Genomic DNA, 24746 nt, shown 5'->3' on the forward strand with positions numbered 1-24746 from the left:
TCGCCAGCATCTTCTGCCACAGTTGCTGGCGAAACGTCAGGAAAGAAAATTCCAAGACCACGGTTACACAGCCCGGATAACCTACAAGAACCAATGAACTCTGACCGTGAAAGCCTTCGACAACATCTGCTTGGTATGCAGAAGGTCTCAGGTTCAATCCCCGGTATCTCCCGTTCAAGGGACTAGGCAAGTAGGTGATGTGAAAGACCTCCACCTGAGACCCTGGAGAGCCACTGCCGGTCTGAGTAGACAACACTGACTTTGATGAACCAAGGGTCTGATTCAGTAGAAGGCAGCATCATGTGTCCACATGTCCACATTAGAGCCTGCCGCTCTTAACCACCACACCACACTGGCCCTGGTTAGTACTTGGATGGAAGACCACCAAAGAAGTCCAGGGTTGTAACTCAGAAGCAGGCAATGGCAAACCACCTCTGAATGTCTCTTGCCTTGAAACCCCTACAGGTCACCATAAGTTGGTTGTGACTTGACGGCGCTTTCCACCGCCACCGAAAAAGGGGGTTTGCTGTCACATAACTGTATGATACTTTATCGACCAAAACACTTTTGTTTCTTCCCAAGAAACAATAGGTTGGTGTGGGGCATATTACCAAAGCTTAATTTCTCATGAGCAATAAAGTTTCTGACACCTATCGTTGGCCTAGCAATTGTTGGTAGCAACCCGTTCTCGAATACTGCTCACGGGCAGCGTTACTGGAAAAGCTGACTGGCCCTCGGACTCTCTCAGCCTGTCAGTGGAATAAACACATTCTTCCCTAGTTATAGAAATTATGCAACACTCTTAAAAATGGAAGCGTGCTGATCTGTAAGTTAAATTGCAAGGGGTCAAATGAAATGGCCACCAATGTTTATCACTCCGGCGTTCAGTTAAGCAACTAGATACTTGCAATTCTCCAGACTCCTCCATACTTCGCCTGGCTTGGCGTGATTCGGAAGATATTAGAACCAATTGTTCAGTGCCTTTGAGGCCAGGCATAGCTATACAGCTGCTTTGCAAATTTGCTTTTGTTGGCTGGACGCATAGGCCAGAGCATTTATTAATGCTACCAGCGAATGTTCTGAAACGGGACCAAACCATAGAATCATAGAATCACAGAGTGGGAAGGGACCACCAGGGTCGTCTAGTCCAACCCCCTGCACAATGCAGGAAATTCACAACTACCTCCCCCCACACACACACACAGTGCCCAGAAGATGGCCAAGATGCCCTCCCTCTCATGAACCAGTCCAGAAAGAAACTTAGGCCACATCTACACCTCAGTGACTCTGGGTGACTTCTGATGCTTCTCATCCCCTGCGGTGAATGTTTTTTTTTCATCACTAGGGTTGCCAACCTCCAGGTACTAGCTGGAGATCTCCTGCTATTACAACTGATCTCCAGCCGATAGAGATCAGTTCCTCTGGAGAAAATGGCCGCTTTGGCAATTGGACTCTATGGCATTGAAGTCCCTCCTCTCCCCAAACCCCGCCCTCCTCAGGCTCCACCCAAAAAACTTCCCACCAGTGGCAAAGAGGGACCTGTCAACCCTATTCATTGCTGTGTGGATGCAACCTTGATTGCATTTCCCCCTATGCAATATTTTCAAACTTTGCAGAATCAATTACTGTTGCTGTTGGATGCATAGGGTTGCCAGGTCCCTCTTCGCCCCCGGCGGGAGTTTTTTGGGGTGGAGCCTGAGAAGGGTGGGGTTTGTGGGGGCAGGGACTTAATGCCATAGAGTCCAATTGCCAACGCAGCCATTTTCTCCAGGTGAACTGAACTCTCTTGGCTGGAGATCAGTTGTAATAGCAGGAGATCTCCAGCTAGTACCTGGAGGTTGGCTACCCTATGGATGCAGGATCATCCAGAGCTCGGGCTGCCAAGTTTCTGGCTACGTGTGTAGGAAAAAGGCACCTGTATGCTAGTACCTGAGGTTTGGAATTCAGCATAGATGCGAAAAGATATAGCCAAAGTGCAAAATTGTTATAATGCTACACAATGACACAACACAAATCAACTTATAAATACAAATATAACATACACAACATAGATATGTGTATCACCAACAAGCAGTCCAAGACCAACATATGTGGTCCAAAAGTTACACAATCCTTCAAAAGGTAAGTGTTCAGTAATCCCAAGAAAGGTAAGTGTACATAGTCAACAATGGTCCCACGAAGGTTTCCACGAAGTGCAGATGTAGACCGAGGGGGTTTCTGGCTACAGCAGGAGGTCTCCCACAGGCAAGGTTCTGGAGAAAATGTTTTTTGGGAAAATAAACACCAATAGGAGCAGCATGGCTACATCACTTCCGGGGAAAACCCAGAAGTTATGTGGGGTAGCTCTATGAATCGCTAGAAACTCTATGGTAAAACTCTATGCTAAAAACTCACTTATCCTGGAGGGCTTTTTGCCATCTCCTGGGCATGGAGTAGAGGTCACTGAGGGGGTGTGTGTGGGAAGCAGTTGTGAGTTGCCTGCATTGTGCAGGGGGTTGGACTAGATTACTCTGGTGTTCCCTTCCAACTCTATGATTCCATGACCATAGAGGTTTCAGCGATTCCTAGAGCTATCTTTTGCCACTTTCAGAGATGCTGCCAATAATATGCTCCCCATGTCCCCACCACCACCCCTCCTGCTGGTTGCTAAGCTTGACCTGGCAAACCAGTCCAGAACCATCGTGTGTGAACTGCGAATCTGGGATTTGACTGCAGGTCAAAGTTTAAACTCAGTGTTCCATCTCTCATTTTACTACACATAGTGGCTTGCAGGCATTTGTTAAGAGCCACGGTCTTTTGCCGAGCACAGGGCAGAACTGGAGCTCTCTACTCCTTCTGTGTTATACATCAATAAATCAGAGACTTGAGTTTACTCAACGTTCATAAGCAACGTTTCATTGCGCTGTCAACCAGACAATCTTTTTTATTGTAGCAATAAATGGTCTCGCTTATTCTTTCAAACTTGAATATGAACTACAAGATGCTTACCCTAGGCTCTGGGCACCATAAGAACATAAGAAAGGCCCTGCTGGATCAGGCCAAGGCCCATCAAGTCCAGCAATCTGTTCACACAGTGGCCAACCAGGTGCTTCTAGGAAGCCCACAAGCAAGACGACTGCAGCAGCATTGTCCTGCCTTAGGGTTGCCAACCTCCAGGTACTAGCTGGAGATCTCCCGCTATTACAACTGATCTCCAGCCGACAGAGATCAGTTCAGCTGGAGAACATGGGTGCTTTGGCAATTGGGCTCTATGGCATTGAAGTCCCTCCCTTCCCCAAAGCCCACCCTCCTCAGGCTCTGCCCCAAAAATCTCCTGGTATTTCCCATCCTGGAGCTGGCAACCCTAATCATGATTGTTGACTTTTACTGACTGTCTCAGCTGAAGGAAATTCTAAAAATGAATTTCCTGAAAGCTTTAGCTCCCAGGTTTTGGGGCATTACTACCTTAAGTGCTGATTTTCAAAAATCATACACTTCACACCAATTTTTTTTTTAAAAACTGTTCCTTCATTAGAATGTGCCAAAAATATTCAGTAAGAAACACAGCTTCAATTAATCTCAAAAATTATCTACAGATTTTTTAAGACGAGGTGCTTTTACTTACTTTCTTCTTCTCTTGCTACCTATAGAATTTAAATATGTATCTGTTCTTGAGATTCTAAACCCACACAGGTGCTTCAGGCAAGTCAAGGGAAAATAACCCACTCCCTAATTCATTATGAGAGGATTAAAATTGCATTAATTTTAATTTAAGGCTCAAAACATAAGCTAGTTAAGAGCCTCCCAATAAGGTAGGCAAAGGAAATCCACTAGTTTTTCTGCCCATGCAACCAACTCCAATAATATGTCAAGAAATATTGTAGGGAGCTGGAAGGCTGAGAGTATCAAATAAATAGGGTTATCAACTCCGGGTTGGGAAATACCTGGAGATTTTGGGGGTGGAGCTGAGGACAGCGTGGTTTGGAGAGGGGAGGGGCTTCAATGCCATAGAGTCCAATTGCCAAAACAGCCATTTTCTCCAGGGGAGCTGATCTCTATCAGCTGGACATCAGTTGTAATGGCAAGAGATCTCCAGCTACCACCTGGAGGTTGTGAAAACAAACAGCACGAGGGCTTTATTGAAAATAACTTCAAATTGAAGCATCAACCATACCATGATTAGAACTTAACAACAATTTATTTCTGTATGCTACTACTTCTATATTTTACTACAACAACACTATAACTACTACAACTCTATCCTAAGAACAACTCTAATCAACTTAATACACAGGAGCACTATCACACATATCTTTAAGGTGCACAAAAACAATTTTCAACTTATACAAGTTGATATTCGCCCAGTCTTGAGCTTAACAATTGTAAAACAAAGGTCCAAATGCTAAATTACAAAGAGACCATCGCTCTTAGCCGCTATACCATGCTAGCTGTCTTTGAACAAATTCTGGGAAGCTGGAACAGATCTAAAATGTGGCTAGCCAGTTACTAACAGAAGCTAGTCAGTGGGGACACATCCTTATGTTTCACAGTCAAGGATGGGCCCTATGCAAGTTATAAAAATCCACATAATGCAAACAGCCAGTATATAGGTTTCTACAAAGTGCACAGGTACATATGTACCTATGTGTTAGTACATAGTTTTCTGTAAAGCTGTGGCAATTCCTTGGTTTGCAGGAAAAAATCCAAATTGTTTTTTTTTAAATAATGTATAAAAAACACAGATTCCAAAATGGTAACAGAGATGTCTGTTCATGCACAGATATCAAAAGTGGGGGGGGGGGGGGGACAGATCAGGCAGCATATTGGGTTGCCATAGCAACCCAAAATGTTGTGTGAAAACATGGTGGTGACAGCGATCAGGAGCAGGCCAGAAGGGGAAGCGAAAGCCGGTTATAGCTTGCTTTTCCTGTCCTCCTTTGCTACCTAGTAGGAGTGGAGAGAAAATCAGACAAGCTGGAGGGGGGAGGGAAGGGCAGGTGTGCCTGCAGGTGAGGGCTGGTGAGAGAGGGGGAAGGAAAGACCTGGAGGGCGGGATACACATGAACACATGAAGCGGTCGTATAAACCATCAGTCCATCAAGGTCAGTATTTTTTACTCAGCTGCCCTCCAGGGTCTCAAGTGGAGGGCACATCATCTCTTGCTTGGTCCTTTTAACTGGAGATGCCGGGGATTGAACCTGGGACCTTCTGCATGCCAAGCAGATGCTCTACCACTGAGCCACAGCCCATCTTCATGGCTCTCCAGGGTCTCAGGCAGAGGTCTTTCCCCCATCACCTACTTGCCTAGTCCCTTTAACAGGAGATGCCGGGGATTGAACCTGGGACCTTCTGCATGCCAAGCAGATGCTCTACCACTGAGCCACAGCCCATCTTCATGGCTCTCCAGGGTCTCAGGCAGAGGTCTTTCCCCCATCACCTACTTGCCTAGTCCCTTTAACAGGAGATGCCGGGGATTGAACCTGGGACCTTCTGCATGCCAAGCAGATGCTCTACCACTGAGCCACAGCCCATCTTCATGGCTCTCCAGGGTCTCAGGCAGAGGTCTTTCCCCCATCACCTACTTGCCTAGTCCCTTTAACAGGAGATGCCGGGGATTGAACCTGGGACCTTCTGCATGCCAAGCAGATGCTCTACCACTGAGCCACAGCCCATCTTCATGGCTCTCCAGGGTCTCAGGCAGAGGTCTTTCCCCCATCACCTACTTGCCTAGTCCCTTTAACAGGAGATGCCGGGGATTGAACCTGGGACCTTCTGCATGCCAAGGAGATGCTCTACCATTGAGCCATGACCCTTCCCTATGTGGAGCCAGAACTGGGGGTCGGGGTGGTAAGCAGAAGAGGACCCTGAAGAGGGGAAATGGGAGTTATTATTCCCCTGCTGATACATGTCCTTTGTTACATCTTCATTAGCTTCAAGATGGCTTCCAGGGTATGGCTGCCTACCTCCAGGTGGTGGCTGGAGATCTCCCACTATTACAACTGATCTCCAGCTGATAGAGATCAGTTCCCCTGGAGAAAATGGCTGCTTTGGCAATAGGACTCTATGGCATTGAAGTCCCTCCCCAAACCCCGCCCTCCTCAGGCTCCACACTCAAAATATCCAGGTATTTCCCATCTTGGAGCTGGAAACCCTATTGGGGACCCCTTTAGGGTTGCCAGGTCCCTCTTTGCCACCGGTGGGAGGTTTTGGGGACCTGAGGAGGGCGGGGTTTGGGGAGGGGAGGGACTTCGATGCCATAGAGTCCAATTACCAAAGCAGCCATTTTCTCCAGGTGGACTGATCTCTGTCAGCTGGAGATCAGTTGTAATAGCAGATTTCCAGCTAGTACCCGGAGGTTGGCAACCCTATACCCCTTGCATAGAGTATGTCCTCCAAGACTTGTATTTTCTCCAGTGGAACTCATCCCTGCAGTATGGGGATAGGGTTGCCAGGTCCCTCCTCGCCACCAGCGGGAGCTTGGTTGTAGTGGAGCTGGGGAGGAGGATGAGCAGTCAGCCCCCATAACGGTCTTGGTACCGATACTGTGACTGGGTTAGGCCAGTGAACTCAACAATGTAGCTTAAAAAGCTCTATTGATAGAAAAGTTCAAGAAAAGGATAAAAATACGTTACATAGTTAATAGGCAACGGCAACAATAAAATAATAAATCCAGCTGGCTACATAATACTTACTAAATTGTTATATGCTGGAGCTTAAAAGCTAAAGTCCCTCCCTCCCCAAACCCAGCCCTCCTCCGGCTCTATCCCCAAAATCTCTAAGTATTTCCCAACTCGGAGCTGGCAACCCTAGGCTGAAGATCTCCTGCTATTACAACTGATCTCCAGAAGACAGAGAACAGTTCCCCTGGAGCAAATGGCCGCTTTGGCAATTGGACTCTATGGCATTACACCCCACTGAAGTCCCTCCCCTCCCCAAACCCCACCCTCCTCAGGCTCCGCCCCCAAAATCTCCAGGTATTTCCCAACCCGGAGCTGGCAACCCTCATGACGTACGGCTTTACACCATGCCCTGCAGTATTCGGTAGTTGTACAGCGCCGCTGGTTCAATTGTTGGCCGTTCAAGAAGCGCAGTGATTGTGATAAGAGTCCAAAGATGCCCTTGGCCAGGCACCCCAATCCAAAGGGTTTCTGCAGTTGGCTCGCGGAGTGATTAATGCAGCTATATGCAGCTTGCTGAGTCCAGGTAAAATGAACAACTGACTGTACTGCCAGGCTGCCTGCCAGCCAAAAGGCCGCGAGTGCCAGCAAAAATCACATTTGAAGCATAATTGCGCTGCTGGCTTGCGGGTGGCCAAAACCCTAGAGCAGTGATGGTGAACCTTTTAGAGACCGAATGCCCAAACTGCAACCCCAAACCCACTTATTTATCGCAAAGTGCCAACACGGCAATTTAACCTGAATATGATAATAAGGAGGTAGCACATACCCATCAGGGCTAGTAACCCGTGATGGATTTTTCCTCGAGAAATTTGTCCAATCCCCTCTTAAAGGCATCTAGGATAGATGCCATCACCACATGCTGTGGCAAGGAGTTCCACAGGTTAATTACATGCTGGGTAAGTGGGTGTTCCTCTTTTAGTAGGGGATTTCACTGAAAGGTGGGAGGCGCCGCAAAGCCTGCGCTGTGGCCCGAGCGCTCTGCTCCCCTTCAGCTATGCCACGCTGTGAGCTATGCTCCAACCTAGCTCCTCTCCAACCCACCACTGGAATCACCTTCGCCACAGACTCAACAGGCTGCCGTCCGCGCCGCACCCTCACACCGCATGTGAGCCGCCCTGCCGCATGTGACAGGGGAGGGAGGAAGTGCTCCCACTGGGCTGCTGGGCAGAGTGGCAGATGATGTGAGAAATGCCCTCAGGTGCGCATGGAGAGGGGCAGGGGAGTGGACCAGCCCCACATCCCTCTGGCTTTCTAGTAACGAACTCAGGCAAACTCTGTGCTGGGGCAACGGCACGCGTGCCCACAGAGAGGGCTCTGAGTGCTCCCTCTGGCACGCGTGCCAGAGGTTCGCCACCACTGCCCTAGAGCGGGTGCATACACTATTCACTTTCTTTTGTTTAATACCTAATATTCCTCACCCCACTCTAAATTTTGCTCACTGAAGAACTCTTTTGAACATACGAAGCTGCCTTATACTGAATCAGACCCTTGGTCCATCAAAGTCAATACTGTCTACTCAGACCGGCAGCGGCTCTCCAGGGTCTCAGGCAGAGGTCTTTCACGTCACCTACTTGCCTAGTCCCTTGAACTGGAGATGCCGGGGATTGAACCTGGGACCTTCTGCATGCCAAGCAGATGCTCTACCACTAGAGCCACAGCCTCTCCCCTTCATGTAGCTACTGCCCTGGTGTTCAGGAGAATGATTACAGTTGCCAGCTCTGGGTTGGGAAATACCTGGGAGATTTGGGGGCAGAGCCTGGGGAGGGGAGAGTTTGGCAACCGGCAGGGCATGGGATGGGATGGCTAGAGTGTCCGTGTTGCTTCCGGGTAGACCAGGTGCACATGCACACCACGCACATCAACCACAGCCCCGCAAAGCTCCCGCTAGTGGAGCTGCGGGGCCTGGCAAGTCTAGTTGCCAACCTCCAGGTACTAGGTGGAGATCTCTATTACAACAGATCTCTAAGGTTGCCAGGTCCATCTTCAACATCGGCAGGAGGTTTTTGGGGTGGAGCCTGAGGAGGGTGGGGTTTGGGGAGGGACATCAATGCCATACAGTCCAATTGCCAAAGCAGCCATTTTCTCCAGGTGAACTGATCTCTATCAGCTGGAGATCAGTTGTAATAGTGGGAGATCTCCAGCTAGTACCTGATAGTTGGCAACCCTACACAGAGTCCACCCTCCAAAGCAGCCATTTTCTCCAGGGGAACTGCTCTCTGTCATCTGGAGATCTAGATCTCCAGGTTGGCAATGCTTCTTGTATTAAGAATTTTATCTAGAATTATATGTTTTTAAATTGTGTACTATGTTGTTGTGAGCTGCCATGAGCCAGGCACTGCTGCGGTGGAGCAGGATATAAATAAAATTAAAAATAAACATAAGTAGATATTCATATTTAGTTATTTCAGGTGGTTGCTAAAGCAGAAGAGTGTTTCCCAATACAAGAGTTACGTCTTTTTAAAAACATTTTCAGGTAGCCGCCCATTCTTTTCTCTTTTCAGCAACTTGAGTCACAGAAATTCGGCTCGCAAAGCTTTATTTTCATGCCAGGAAAAATGTGGTATGCTGTATTCCTATACATTCTGCCTCCTGTTGAAAGGTAAACTCCCTTCTCACAGTAACGGGAACGCTATTGTGCTTCTGAACCTATCCCCAAAAGGAGGAGTTTACCTTTCACAGCTGGTTAACACGTAGAAATACAGCATCAAACATTTTTCCTGGCATGAAAACCAACCGACGAGAGAAAAGCTTCCTAGGTGGTATTTCTTATGTATTACCTGCTGTGACAGGTAAGACCCTTCTTTGTGTGCTGAGTTCAGAAGCACAATAGCATTCTCATTCCTCCTCGAAGAAGGAATAAACCTCATTCTTAATTTTAAAAAATAAGTCAAGTGTTCATACAGCATCCAGGTAATCCAATGTACACCTTTTTAAAAATGATAAATCACAGTATTTATCATTGTGTGCATTGGAGTATTGTGTGCAGTTCTGGAGGCCCCTCTTCAAAAAGGATGTGGACAGAATCGAGTGAGTGCAGAGGAGAGCGACGAGGATGATCGGGGGGCCTGGAGACCAAGCCCTGCGAGGAAAGGCTGATGGACTTGGGAATGTTCAGTCTGGAGGAGGTTAAGGGGGAAAAGGATTGCTCTCTTGAAGTATTTGAAGGGCTGTCACTTAGAGGAGGGCAGGGAACTGTTCCTGTTGGCAGCAGAGGAGAGGACTCGCAATAATGGGTTTAAATTGAGGGAGGAAAGGTACTAGCTGGATATATGGGGAATTTCTTTTACAGTAAGCAGAGGCTGGACAAACACTTGTCAGGGATGCTTTAGGGGCTGATCCTGCATTGAGCAGAGGGTTGGACTAGATGGCCTCTATGGCCTCTTCCAACTCTTTTATTCTATGATCCTGTCACTGTTCACTGAGCTGCCTCTTTGTAGTAATGTTGTTCTGAGATGTGCGTCGCTATTCCCCACGGGTAGTTAGCAACAGAGAGAAACCACCAGAAGAGTGTTTATACCTGTACTTTCCCTCTGGGGTAATTTTTCGGCCCCTTGGGGTAGGGGTGGACTATGCTCAGGGAACGGTGGCAGGGGGAAAGGTGATCTTCTCCCTGTGGGCCAGGGCTTCTCACAAGAAGGGCTTTGTCTCTTTAAAAACAGGGCCCAATGCCTCCTAGGGTTGCCAACTCTGGGTTGGGAAATTCCTGGAGGTTTGGGGAGCAGAGGCTGGGGATGGTGGGGTTTGGGCAGGGAGCTCAGTGAGTTATAATGCAATAGAGTCCGCCCTCCAAAGCAACCATTTTCTCCATGAGAACTGATTTCTATTGGGAACTGATCTCTGTTGCCTGGTGATCAGTTCCAATTCCAGGAGATTTCCAGGTCCCACCTGGAGGTTGGTACCACATCTTGGTATCCTGAAGATTTTTTTTTTAAAGAAACAAAGGAATACACATTTGTTGATTAAAAACAATGTTTGACTTCAAGGACTGCAGCTGCATCATGACGACAACAATGAAGAAGAAGACTAAGAAGAAGAGTTGGACTTTCTCTACCACTTAAGGGAGAATCAAACCGACTTACAATCGCCGTCCCTTCCCCTCCCCACAACAGACACCCTGTGAGGTAGGTGGGGCTGAGGGAACTCTAAGGGAGCTGTGACTAGCCCATGATGAACCAGCTGGCTTCATTGGTAGGAGTGGGGAATCATTGTGCATTATCATCGTGCAAATGTGTAATTTTAATTGAAAGACTGGGAGAGATTTTGGGATAAATATAAATCACTTTGTAGGCCACTGTTGACAATTGTGTTTACTAGAAATTTTGTCAGGTTTGCTTATATTGCAATATAAGCAAATATAAATATTTGTTATAAATTATTATTTTTAATGATTTTCCCCCAGGCATAAAGCGAATAAAGATTTGTTGCCACTGAAAGAGCAACAAAAGGAGAAGAATAGTTAGAGTTGAGTCAAGAAGAAGAGTTGGTTTTTATATGCCGACTTTCTCCACCACTTAAGGGAGACTCAAACCGGCTTATGACCCTTTGCAGAGGAGACCCAGTGTGACCTCTGTCAAGCCAGTTCCTCTTTTGGTTCAAAAGTTACCAAATGTTTTCCTAAGAAAACCCAAAACACCCACTGGGCTCCAGAATTCCTCCTAGAGCACAGTGTAGGTAGGTCTGCCACCAGCTCTCAGTTCCAAAAGGCTTAGCTTTATCAGGGATAAGCTGAGAGCGACTCTTCCCCAACTAATTTCCAAAAGGCCAAAAAGACAGCAACAACCCTGCAGGGTAGAGATTCTGTCAGGGGAAGGTAGCTATCCTCAAACGTTACAACAGGTAGGTGGTTTCCACACACAGGTAGGCACGAGGAATTAGCCCTGAGCCCCAAAAAGATTTCGCAGACCTTAAGGTAAAGTCAAAAGTTTATTTTAAAGAAATGTGCTCATTACAGAAAGAAAGATATTCGTGGAGGTAAAATAGCACAAAACAAGAAAGTCTAACAATCACTAACTACACAGTAATTCTTAGGCATGGCTTGCAAGCAAGTTACAAAGACAAAAGTTTGGATTCAAAGTTGTTACCAGAGTCCCAAAGCAAGGTTCGTTTCCATCGTGCAGAGTTTCAGTCCCACATGGATTCTCCTTGGAGCAAAGCCATCACGAATTATTGATGAAGATCAGACCACGGCCAGCGTGTCGTTCAGCTCCATATTTTTTTGGATCAGAATAGGTTCATTTTATCCTCTCAATTCCATGGGCTGGTGATCAGGCAACCAATGTAATTGCTAGGAAAGTAATAAACCAATAAAAGATTTGTCAAGTCATCTCCCTCCTTTGAAGCCAGGGATGATTTTGCACCTCTGCAGAAAATGCAAAACAACCGGATCTTCCCAGGCTAGAGATAACAGCTGTGGCAGATTTATCACCTTGGAAACTGATAGGTGTTTATGGCCCACCATCAGGAAGGGGGATTTTGAAAGAGGGGTAGCTTGTGACTGTGCTCCCTCCCCCCGTTCCCACATACTTCAAACAGAAGATAACTTTCGCACAGGAATGCTTTTTGCAGAGGGCTGGCTTGTCGTCTTCAGCCCTCACAGGTTTGATACCAAAATATAGCAGGCCGCAGCCTGAACCAATGTTTCATAGCAAAAGGAAACGCAGAGTGCTTTTCCTTTACACCCTTCCCCTCCCCACAACAGACACCCTGTGAGGTAGGTGGGGCTGAGAGTGTGACTAGCCCAAGGTCACCCAGCTGGCTTTGTGTGTAGGAGTGGGGAAACAAACCTAGTTAACCAGATTAGCCTCTGCCGCTCGTGTGGAGGAGTGGGGAATCAAACCCAGTTCTCCAGAGCAGAGTCCACCACTCCAGACCACTGCTCTTAACCACTACACCACGCTGGCTCTTAAGAGACCAACAAGCCTTATGGCAGGGGTGTTGATCTCAATTGTTACAAGGGTCGGGTATGCCATAATTGTCACTTGGTTGGGACTGGCCATGCCTTGCCAGCTCAGATTGAGAGTGGGGGGAAGGTGGCTGCCTTGGCTGGCCGGATAAGTTTTCAAGGGGCCGGATCTGGCCCGCAGGCCTTATGTTTGACACCCCTGATTTTAGGGATACAAACTTGCAAGAGTCACAGCTACTTTCGTCAGATAGGAGTAGGAATTGAGATCTCTGAGTCTTTGTATCCAGTCAGAAGGTGGGAGGGGTGTTGTAAAGAAGGAACGTAGGATGCAAAGGTATAATGCATATTGTGTCCAGCTTGATTAGAATGGAGGGGAAATGCTTGGAGGCAGAACATTGGCCTCTGTAGGGAGATGAACTAGATTTGAGTCCAGTAGCACTTTAGGCGACCATCAAGAAATAAGAATCCTATGTCCCTACTCAGCTGTGGAGACGGTGGTGGAAAGGAAAACGGGACCGTCGTAGCAAAATAGCGCTCCCTGGTAAGCCTTTATTATCAGTCTAGGGTTGCCAATCTCCAATTACCTATAATACTGTTATTTGTTTGTAACAAGGCATAGTCCTCTCTTTGGTGTTACTTTTAAGGCAATAATTAACAACACATGTTTTTGCCTATATACTATCAGTGGTGGATATGTTATTAAATACCACTACTTTATAATCATTGTGTCTAACTTGTGAAGTGCTGTTTCTAGTTTGCTGAGTATCCTACAGCACGCTAACCTTTGTTTACCAAATCTCCAGGTGGGGGCTGGAGATCTCCTGGAATTAGAACTGATCTCCAGCATCACAGGGAACAGTTCCCGTGGAGGAAAAGGCCGCTTTGGAGGGTACAGTGGAATATGGGCCCAGGAACCACGTCTGTTGGCACAAAGGGGTCCCTGGGCACCTCACAGGGATGCCAGCCTCCTTTCCAGGTGGGACCTGAGCATCTTCTGGAATTAGCTCATCTCCAGACTGCAGAGATCAGTTCCCCTGGAGACATTGGAGGCTTTGGAGGGTGGACTCTGTGGTATTGTACCCCACTGAGGTCTCTGTCCTCCCCAGGCTCCACTCAAGTTGGCAACCTCCAGGAGGTGGCTGGACCTCTCCCGCTATTACAACTGATCTCTGGGCGACAGAGATCAGTTCTCCTGGAGAAAATGGCCGCTTTGGCAATTGGACTCCACGTCATTGAAGCCCCTCCCCAAATCCCGCCCTCCTGAGGCTCCGCCCCCAGCATCTCCAGGTATTTCCCAACCCAGATCTGGCAACCCTAACAGACTTAAGAGTTGCCATCTCCGGGTTGGGGAGTACCTGGAGATTTTTGGGGTGGAGCCTGAGGAGGGCTGGGTTTGGGGAGGGGCTTAAATGACATTTGCTAGGGTTGCCAGGTCCCTTGCCACCGGTGGGAGGTTTTTGGGGCGGAGCCTGACGAGGAGGGGATTTGGGGAGGCACTTCAATGTCATAGCAGGAGATCTCCAGCTAGTACCTGGAGGTTAGGAAAACAGTATAGGAGCGAAAAACATTTACAAACAAAGGTGCAATTTTTATATAAGCTACTGAGATTCCTAGATACAATGTACAAATACAAGTAACCACAGTATAACCAACACATAGTATGTACAAAATATCCAATAAAGGAGCAAAAAATCTTTCAAAGGTCTCAGCAGAGTACCAAGTATGTATAAGTTCAAGTTCAATTTTCAGATGAATAAGAAGCCACAATCTTGAAGATTGTGGCTTCTTATTCATCTGAACATTGAACTTATACATACTTGGTCCTCTGCTGAGACCTTTGAAAGATTTTTTGCTCCTCTATTGTATATTATTGTATATTCTTATTCATCTGAAAATTGAACTTGGTTCAATTGGTTGGTTATAGTGTGGTTACTTGTATTTGTACCTTGTATGTTTATAGGAATCTCAGCAGCTTATATAAAAATTGCACCTCGCTTGTAAATGTTTTTCGCTCCTATACTGTTTTCCTAACCTTGGGTATTAGTATAGAGGTGTCTGTTTCTCCCCCAGTACCTGGAGGTTGGCAACCTCAACTCTGTTGTATTATCTCTCTCCCCCCCCCGTTCCCTCTCCTCCCTAAACCCCCACCCTTCCCAGGCTCCACCCCCCACCTACCTATCCACCCACTCACTATCCAGGGATTTCCCAACCTAGAGTTGGCAACCCTGCTCCTCCACATTTACTCTTCAAGGAGGAAAGCCATCCTCCAGCCTCCATTTTTTTAAATAAATTTTTTATTATTTTCTCATTTTATACATCATTTCCCCATAATACTTAACAATATAAGATTAAATCTATAAAAATTTCTAATCTAAAAAATAACAAAGCATAAATGACTTCCCCCTCACTCTCTTCTGTCCATAATTAAATTGTATATACTTTTGCTAACAGTTTAATCCCCCGACTCAATTACTTTATAAGTATTTTATTATCTAAGTGACATGCCTGTAATCATCCAGCCTCCATTTTTAATTGATTATCTCCCCCCCCCCACTTTCTGCCCTTCTCGGCGATGACGTCACACGCCGCCTTCCCTCCTCCTCCTCCTCCTCCCCCCGCCTCCCTGGCGCCGTATGCAAATCGGAAAAGCCCCTCCCTGCTCCGCCGCTGGAGGAGGAGGAGCGGAGCGGGGGACGGCAGCGGTGGCCCGGATGCGGGAAACCCCGCCCCCTCTCCCCCTCCTCCCATTCGCCGCCGATCCCTCCTCGCCTTCGTCCCTTCGGCTCTTTCCGCCGCCTCTCCCTCTCCGCTCGCCCCCCCTCCTTCTTCACGAGGCTGCGGGGTCGGCGGCGCGAGGCCACTGCGGCGCCCCCCCCCTCCCAACCGTCAACGGCCAACCGCCAACGGCCGCGCGGCCCTCAGCCCGGTCTGTCGTCGGCCTCGCCCGGAGGGAGGGAGGGAGGAAGGAAGGAAGGAGCCGGCCGAGGCTGAGGCAGGGAGGCGGCGGCGGGGGGAAAGGCAAAGAGGGCGGCCGGCGGCGGCGGAGGAGGACTCAGCGCTCGACGCCCACCCGCCACCATGGTGAGGAGCACCCCCCCCCGCCGCCGCGGCTTTTATTCGGGCCTTTCTTTTAAACCCCCCCCCCAATTTTGAGAAGGCTTTTTCTTACCTCTATTTCCCACCTTCTTTATTTGTCGCCTTTATTTGTCACCTTCGCTTCTCTCCCCCCCCCCGTGACGTCCTTTTCACATCCCTCGTGTGGTTCTTTCTCTCCCCCCCCCAGCTACTAGGTGGCTTTTCCAGGGGGGGCCACCCCCCCTTCCCCGCAGTGCCCCGCCCCGGGCAAAATGAACCCCCCCCCCGTTCATTCCCTACCTTCCCCCCACCCCAGGGGTGGCTGCCTTCGTCTCCTGCAAATTTCGCCCCCCCCTTTCCATTTTTCCTATTCTGAACTCATCAACACATCGATGGGGGGGGGAGATAGAAAAACCCCTCCGGCCCCCGCAGCTCTTCTGGCGTCTTGCCGCAGCGTCGCCGCTTCTCTCCCCCCCATCCAGCCTTGCATAGGGTCTTCCCTCCCCCACCAGCTGTTTCTGCCCCCCCCCCCGCCTTGTATAGTGGCTTGTACCCCCCACCCCAATTACCAGTTTTTCGTTTTCATCCCCCAGGCTTGTATAGTGGGTTGTCCCCCCCCCCACTACTCGCTTTCCTTCCCCCAGTCCTATATGGCGCCTTGTCATCTCCCCCCACCTTTTCCTCCCCCTGGTCTTGTATAGTGGCTTGTCCCCCCAACAGTTTCTTCTGTCCCCCAGCCTTGTGTAGTGGCTCCCCCCCCCACTACCAGCTTTGTCTGCCCCCCAGCCTTGTATAATAGTTTCTCCTCCTATAATAGGTTTTCCTCCCCCCAGCCTTATATAGTGCCTTGCCCTCCCCCCCCCACACACACATTTTCCTTTTCCTCCTCCTGGCCTTGAATAATAGCTTGCCCCCCTACAGCCAGGTTACCCCCCCACTTTCTCTAGTGGCTTGTCCCCCCCAACAGCTTTTCCTCTCCTCCAGCCTTGTATAGTGGCTTGTAAACCCCCCCCCCATTACCAGCTTTTCCTTTTCCTCTTCCTCCCCCAGACTTGTATAGTGGGTTGTCCCCCCCCCACTACTCTCTCTCTCCCCCAGTCTTATAGTGCCTTGTCCCCCCCCTTTGCCTTTTCCTCTTCCTCCTCTTGGCCTTGTATAATAGCTTGCCTCCCCCCACACCACAGCCAGATTTTCCTCCCCCCTCCCAGCCTTCTGAGGTGGCTTGTCCCGCAACACCTTTTCCTCTCCCCCAGCCTTGTATGGTGGCTTCCCCCCTACTACCAGTTTTGTCTGCCCCCCCAGCCTTGAATAATAGCTTATCCCCCCTAGATCCAGGTTTTCTCTCCCCCCCCAGTCTTCTCTAGTGGTTTGTCCCCCCTCTACCAGCTTTGTCAGCCCCCCCCCCACAGCCTTGTATAATAGCTTGTCCCCCCTGCAGCCAGGGTTTCCTCCCCCCCACCTTCTGTAGTGACTTGTCACCCCCATTGCCAGCTTTTCCTTTTCCTCCCCCCTCAGCCTTGTATAATGGCTTGTTTCCCCCCCTTCCCCCACCAAGTTCTCACAGTGATGTACACTGCATAATGAAACACCTTCATATTCTCAGTTAGGTAATCCTTTATATGGAGAATTGCTGTGGCAGGTGAGGATCCTTCACAAACACCCCCCCCCCCCGCCTGCCCCCAGGCTTGGAAGCAGCTGGGAAATTGGGTGTTTTTCCCAGCCCTGCGGGGAAGGATAGGTGGTTGCTGGTCACTAACCACATCTTGAGGAGCTGCTTGTATGCAACCAGATCCAAGTAAACACGCACAGGCAGTAAGTCCTGTTTTGTTTGCTGGGGTTTACTCAGATTGCGGCATGCTCTTCCCTTGCTCTAAATTTTCTGTTTTAGCACAGGCTCGCCTTTTTCCTTGCAGCTGCCAGTTTCTTTGACATGCAGCCTCCCTTCCCACACACTTGAAGCATAGATCCTTGCCGCAAAACTGCTCTAGTCTTCAAGAATTTTTCTCCTGCAGCTCCCTGATTCTAGACCACAATCATGGTGTTCTCCTGTGTGCCATCTGTTTTCTTCCTTCTAATGCCCCCTTATGCTTCCATCGTATCTTGTCGATCAAGCTGCTGCAATAATTTTGTGCTGTTCTTGAAATCTTTGCCCAGAAAAAAACTTAAATGCCATTTTCACTTGTGCTGTGATGTCCTGTTGCTTTCCTCCCCCACCTGCTCCTGCCCCCAACTTGCATTACTCTTTTCCCTTAATAACCTAGCCGGAACTCTCTGCAAACCGCCTCCCTACATTCAGCAGCACTAAAATGGCCTTTCTTTCGTCGAGCTCTAAAACACACAGAAGCCTCCTGTTTTCTTGTCAGTAATCTTGTTTTAGGTGCCAGTACTCAGCCATGTTTTCACCTTTTAATACCTTAGCTGTCCTTTCTAAAGCACGGGAAGTTGGCTAGGCTCCTCCCTCCGCACCCGCGAAGGCTCCCTTCTCCCAAAGGCGACCTTTTAAACGTGATTTAAACGGCTTGTTAAATGAGCCTTTTCCCTGTACATAAAAGGCCACATTTTATATACTTGGCGGTAATGTGCTGCTTTTGCTGTTTTACAAGGCTTCTTTTTTTGGTGCAGCAGTATTTGATCTTCTTATTTACACGAAAAGCCTACAGCCGGCTGCTGATCGCCTCTTGTCAGGAGACATGCCTGATTCGTTTTGTTCTTAAAACTGGGCAGGGGCTACTTTAAAGTTGGGGGTGTGCAACATTGAGTGCTTTTTCGTTGAATAAGGAAAAAAGAGGCTGCCTGGCTAAATATCTGGATTACTAAAATTTGCTTTTCCTAAAATGAGCCCCGCAGTACAGCCTCTGCCGCTGTAATATTTTATGTCAACGCTAGGGGTGTCTCCTCCCAGCTGCTGGTGCCAAGAATCAACGCCCTTTTCCACAAACATTTGTTAGCCTAAATTATACATTGCCTTCCGTTTTGTAACAACTATTATTTTTTTAATTGGAAACCCTGTACGCTCTGTCCTTCCCTTTTGACTTTCCAGTTGTTTAAAGTTGAGCGTGAGCAGCAAAGTGCTGTCTCTTTTACTTTGGTTTAAGTTTTTTTTTAAAATGGGATCTCAGCTTTCAGCTTACAAAGCAAAGCTGTGGAAGAAATACTGAATAATAATGCTCACATTTAGAGAGGCTGCTGTGAATATTATGACAAGTTGTAGTAGTATATATGCTATATTGAACTATTAAAATGGGAGGCATTAACAGGGCAGAACTCTAATGGACAATGCTGTAACAAGATAAGGCAGGGAACGTTATGTTTCATTAATTAAAAATCAAAACAAAGGTGGTTATTTTGAGCAAGCTTTCATCTGAAAATAATGGGCTCTGTTTCTGAATATGTTTGATTAGGATAGGGGTATCAAAGTTTAAAAACCAGCCATTAAGCCCTGTCAATAAACTGTGTATTTCATGTTTAATTAAATCTAAGGCTTCTACATTTTTTGGCATAATTTTATGAAACACTGTTGTATTAAAGTATTTGTATAGTGAGATTCTTGTATACTATCCCTGTGAAAAGGAAGCTATCATATACAGTTGAATTTCAGTTTTCCCTTTATGCAGGGAATAATCTGGATTAGAAATCAATAGATCATCCTTCCGTAGTGCCCCCCCATTTTAATTTCCATAAAGTGTAGCAGCATTGCTCTGCTTTGAATTGTTCATCAGGAAGTTGGGCATCTATCAGTACATTTGGACACACTGGCCTTGATCCACAAGTTAGACTTGTTGAAGGGTTTATGCATTTCCCATTTAAAGGACTTCTTGCCGTATCAAAGACTGCTTTGAGTTTCAGGCACTGTTTCTGTGTAGTAGCAGGATTGCTGTTTGAGAAGTGTAAATACCGAGCACCACTGATTATGGTTTGCTCTTGTGTAATGACAGTCCAGGGGACTACAACAATATTGAGCACTTGTACGTGAATGGCAGCTTGGCAACCCACTTACAAAGTGTTCTATAGCTGCCTGATGTGCTTAGCCCATCTTTTGGCAAGTGCTGCTCAAAAGACAAAAAGCATAATTTGGGGGGGGGATAATCATGAGACATGGATTATCTACCTCGAGTTCAGTGCTTTTGGGGAGTGAGATTTTCCTTGCTTTCCCACAGCGCTGTGGGGGCATTCACGCACCCCTGGTGGTTTCCCTGGCTTTTTTCTGATCTTTTTCAAACCTGCTCTGCTCAGAAGCTTTGGGAAAGATCACAGTAGAGTCTGGTTGGCTGCTGTGTGGGGGAGAAGATTTGGATTTTCTGGCCTACATAGCAGCTGTTTTCCCTGACCCTGTCCCCGTGGCAGCTGTTTGCTCCCCCATCACCTTTTTAAAAAGTGGCATTAGACTGTCATGTCAATAAACTGTTGTGACGAAAGGTATAGCAGGCTTTCTGAATTCTCCGCTTTCATTTTTTTTAAAGTAAGTCTCTAGCCTATTCCCTTGCAGGAAAAAGGCATATTTTGCAACTGAAGGTGCTAGAAGTTTCCTTTAAAAAAAAATGAAAACTGGGAATTTAGAGTACCTGCTACACCTATAATTACAATGGTATATTGATATAATGATGTTCTAGTACCAATTTGTTTTAATTGTAACCCACTTCCATTGGGGTTGGGGCAGGGAAACCTGCTATGTGGGGGACCTGCTCTTTCGGTGCTTTATCTTCAGCTCTATCAGCAACAGGGAAACCCTGTGTGGGAAGACACTGTGTTTTTCCCCCTGCACTTGGATATGTGGGACTTTTCTTCCAATCCAGGATGATTTGTGCTGATAGAAGGAGCATTTATTGTGCAGTCTTCTCTTAGGACTGTTCCTGTTGCCAGGGCACCACATTCTTTCATCACTCAGGATGCAGTATTTTGCATGTGGGCAAACATTCCTCTCCTGGGCAGCGTGTGGAGTGCTATTGTAGTTTACCTTATTGGCATAGTTGTAATGTCACCTGTTGGCTGTGATCTGTCCTTGTAATAAATGATGAACAATCCCCCCCTCATTTTCCATCTTCAAGAGAGCACATCTAGGTATCCTTAAAGGGGGAAGAGAGTATGAAAAGAGTTTAATAACAGATTACCCCACCCTTTCCTCCTTCTGGTATATTTCTTGCAAATGGAATATGGAAAAATTGACAATTGATGTTCTGTCTTTCATATGAAGGAATAATTCTAAAATACTGTCGGAGAACACATTGGGTGACAGTGCAGAAAGGCCCATTTATTTAAATATGTTTAAGCAGTACTGTAGTAACTAGTTGATTTTATTAAATTATTTTTTTTCTTTACACTTATAATCTTAATATAGTGATTTTTTTTTTAGTGTGAAGTAACATATTCTTTATGTTTCTGCAGGACCGAAGTGCTGGCAGGCATAGTGAACGATCTGAGGTGAAACTATAGTAGTATCAGTGATAGGTAGTTTTCTTATAAAGTGACTGCTATAATCTGAATAAAGCAAATAATAAAAATCCTGAAATAAATGGAATTTGGTAGTGTAGTAATATTAAATATAGTTGGCAGCTATGGGTACATTAAAAGCTTCAATGCAATAAATGTAGCTTACGTTTTTTTTTAAATTATACATTGTCTAAGAAATGTTTGTGGTTAGGTATTACGTTTGTTTGACACTCTAAACCACTATAAATACTCACATGACAAAATAGTACAAAAATGAAGACTGCCATCAGGTTTATAGACACCCCCACCACCACTGCCAAGGCCCAAATCAGAACCAATTGCCTGTGTATTTACAAGTGGTGGAACATTGGTGACACCCTTCCCCCAAAGTCTACCTGATAAGTACATGGGGAGGGGGATATGAAACTTTGTAAGAATTGGGCCCCTAACAATGTTTGGTAAGAAAAGAACATTTTAGGAACACTCTAGCAAAGCCTTTTTATAATGAATGTGGTTTCATCTCCCATATAAATGCAACCTGTGTAAATGGTACATTGCCATAAATATATAATATTGTATGTAATAGGCCTGAAAGTCTTCCTTATTTTTATTTATTTACTTTATATCCTGCTTTTCTCCTCAGTGGGGCCCAAAAGTGGCTCACCTCTGTGATATCCTCACAAGAACCCTGTAAGTCAGGTTAGGCAGAGCGTGAGTGACTGGCCCAAGGTCACCCATCAGTTCTCCATGGCAGAGTCGGGGTTTGAATTGGGGTCTCCCGGATCCTGGTGTGATACCGCGATTGCTATACCACAGTGGTGTTAAAAACAGTGTTTGAATTCAAAGGAGTTTGTTCAGTCCCACTGGCCATCCTAACTGTAGAACCTTTCCGTTGCCACACTGTTGGAACATGATGCTGGTTGAAAATGAGGGAAACCGCCTATGGTTAATTCACCTTGTAAATGTTTTATTGTCTTGCCAGTGACAAAGTAATGAGCAAGTCTGTGTGCCTAAGGGGTTCAGACTTTATTGCTGACTTGGGACAAAAGTTCTGATACATAATATCTAAGCAGCATCAGCTGAAAAGCTTTGAATCTGGAGGGGTCACGGGCAGTAGTTTTTCACACACACCCAACTGTTTCTGGCTTCCAGTTCTTTCTACCTTGCCTCTACATATCTGGTTCGTGATAACTGTCGGTGCTTCTGATTTCCCTTTTTTCATTCTGTTTTCTTGCTGGGAGATAGATATTTATTAGTCTTCTGTCAAGAGATCCAAGTTTGGATTTTTTTGGTAGACCTGTATAGAATTTTGAACACCCTTTCCACAGAAGCCGTTGTGACAAAGAGCATGGGAAATGTGCCAATTTTAAAGAAATGATCTGGAGTAGGGAGGTTGAATTAGACATTTACATTAAATCATCAGTGTTGCTGGAAAATGAAAGATGATCAGATTTGATTACGATTGCTGTGGGAATAGGATGGCCCTTACAAGTTAGCAGTACTACACGTGTTAAAATGTGGGTCCATTCCACAAGAAAAATTCTACATGGGATGCTTAGCTTCTAAGTACCATGAGCGTAAAATGAATTACAGTGTAATGTATTGATTACACTCCCCAGGCCGGGGGAGGGGGTGGTCCATGATGGAGCACCTGCTTTGGAGGCAGAACATTCCAGATTGAATCCCTCATATTTTGGCTAAAGGATCTTTGATAGGAGATGAGCGAGACCTTTCTCTGCCTGAGAACTTGGAGGGCCACTTCTGGTCACAGTGGACAATACTGACCAAAATCTGCGGATGGTCTGATTTGGTGTAAGGTAGTTTTCTGTGGTTGGAATATTGCTTGTTGAAGTGCACAGTCTGGTTGTAGGTAGCAAAGGAGTGGAATGTTTACTTTCTATATCGAAGAAAATTATAATAAAACAATTGGCAAAATTTATTTTTCCAAATCTGGTAGTTGTTGTTGTCAAAAAAATCTTCAGACACTGGGAGCAATTTGAATTGATGAATCAGTGTGAACAGATAAGTGACAAACTGGCCTTGTTGAGGTTTTTGTCTGTGTATACTGTGGGAAATTCTTCCTGATAAGGATTTTTATATCTCCAGTCTTGAATCTAATAAAGGATTTATTTGATAAAATGGTCTGTGCTTATACAGTTTTGTGGTTGATATAGTTGGGTAACGACTGACCTCTTTTCATATTTCTTTAAGCCAACTTTAGTGATAGTACTCAGATTTCCTGGAGGGTGGGTGGAATTAAGCACCAAAAGAAATACCTACAGAAATAGTCTGTAGCTCTTACCTTTTATTTTCCTCTTAAAAAGCCACAATTTTGATTTAAATTTTAAGTGTAAGGACATTAATCAGTAACATTGGAATTAGTCAGAAACTGCAGAACAAGTAGAATGCTAACGCTGCAGTAATACTTGAAATAAGTTCCACCAATGTCAGATTTATTTCTGAATTGAATCTGGCTGTTAAGACTGCGTCTTTTAATACAAGAAAAGCATTTTAAGGGGTTGTATATATTAAAATGCCCTGACCTGGATAGCCCAGGCGAGCCCAATTTCGTCAGGTCTCGGCTGCTAAGCAGGGTTAGCCCTGGTCAGTGTTTGGAAGGTAGACTATGAAGGCAGTCCAAGGTTGCTATGTGAAGGCAGGCAACGGCAAACCAACTCTGAATGTCTCCTGCCTTGAAAACCCCATGGGGCTGTGACTTGATGGCAAAAACAAATAATTAATTAAAATGCCTTAGTGGGACTTCCTTTTTACAGATTTATTTCTCATACCCAGACAAATGGATGATTTGTCTTATTTGTTCTTTAACATATCAAGTATTTTGCTAGCCAACTTTCATAGGATTTAGGCTAATGTTTGTGTTAAGCCCATTTTTACCAGTTGTACAAAGTTCTCCTTTACCCATAAATTCCTATAAGTCTGCCTGCATAACCTACTTAATTTAGCAACTTGTGATACATTAGTAGCCTGGAAGAAAAACTAACATATTTTGTCACATGGCTTCCCTAATCAGTCACCTGGAGGTTTTTACTTTATACAACCAATATAGTTATGTATATATAACAGCCTGCATTATGGAAAAGTGCGATCCACAGGGCTTTTACATTCTATCATTCTCACCTGGAAGTGAAAAAATGATAAGTGTATGCAGAAGTCCCCCCCCCCATTAAGGTTCTTATAAAAGCCAGTTTACAACTTAGACCTGTGGAAGTTTGGGATATCATGGTGAAATCTGCAGGGGGGGGAGAGGGGGGGTTCCAGTTGTTTTATCTATAGAGCTTTGCCTTTGGCAAGCCTGGATACCATATCTTAAAACATATTTTGGCCTTGCTTCACTTCCGTAGGTGCTTGTGCTTGTGGAACTATTGACATGGTCCTTAGTCTGGGCTTTTGATCAATTACAGCTGTACAGACCTGTTTCCTCTGCTGAAAATGTGATGACTTTCCACTTGTAGCATAAAATCTCAGAACCTCAGCATGCCCAAAATTATTCCCACTTATCACTGTTTGGAAACATGACCAACTTTTGGTCTGTACTTCTAGTTTGATCATCTTGTTGACTACTACAGAAGATTCTGATCCATTTAGATCCTTGGATTTTAATATAGTTTTAGCCATGCAGTCCTGGACAAAATTTTACCCTTCAAATTCTACTGAGTTCAGTA

The 24746-nt window shown here is 46.2% G+C and overlaps 2 protein-coding genes across 2 annotated transcripts in view; both read left to right on the top strand.

Annotated features, from left to right (window-relative positions):
• CNRIP1 (cannabinoid receptor interacting protein 1) overlaps positions 1-24746 on the top strand; it is a 164578-nt gene that overhangs the window by 22765 nt on the left and 117067 nt on the right. The gene's annotated exons all lie outside the window — the stretch shown is intronic.
• Positions 15609-24746, top strand: part of PPP3R1 (protein phosphatase 3 regulatory subunit B, alpha) — a 45910-nt gene continuing 36772 nt past the window's right edge. Inside the window, exon 1 of the mRNA XM_056856952.1 lies at positions 15609-15642. Within this exon, the coding sequence (XP_056712930.1) occupies positions 15640-15642 (3 nt within the window). The 5' untranslated portion in view covers positions 15609-15639. The remainder of the gene's footprint in view (positions 15643-24746) is intronic.

This window comes from Euleptes europaea, chromosome 10, assembly GCF_029931775.1.
Source record: "Euleptes europaea isolate rEulEur1 chromosome 10, rEulEur1.hap1, whole genome shotgun sequence".
Classification (NCBI taxonomy): domain Eukaryota; kingdom Metazoa; phylum Chordata; class Lepidosauria; order Squamata; family Sphaerodactylidae; genus Euleptes; species Euleptes europaea.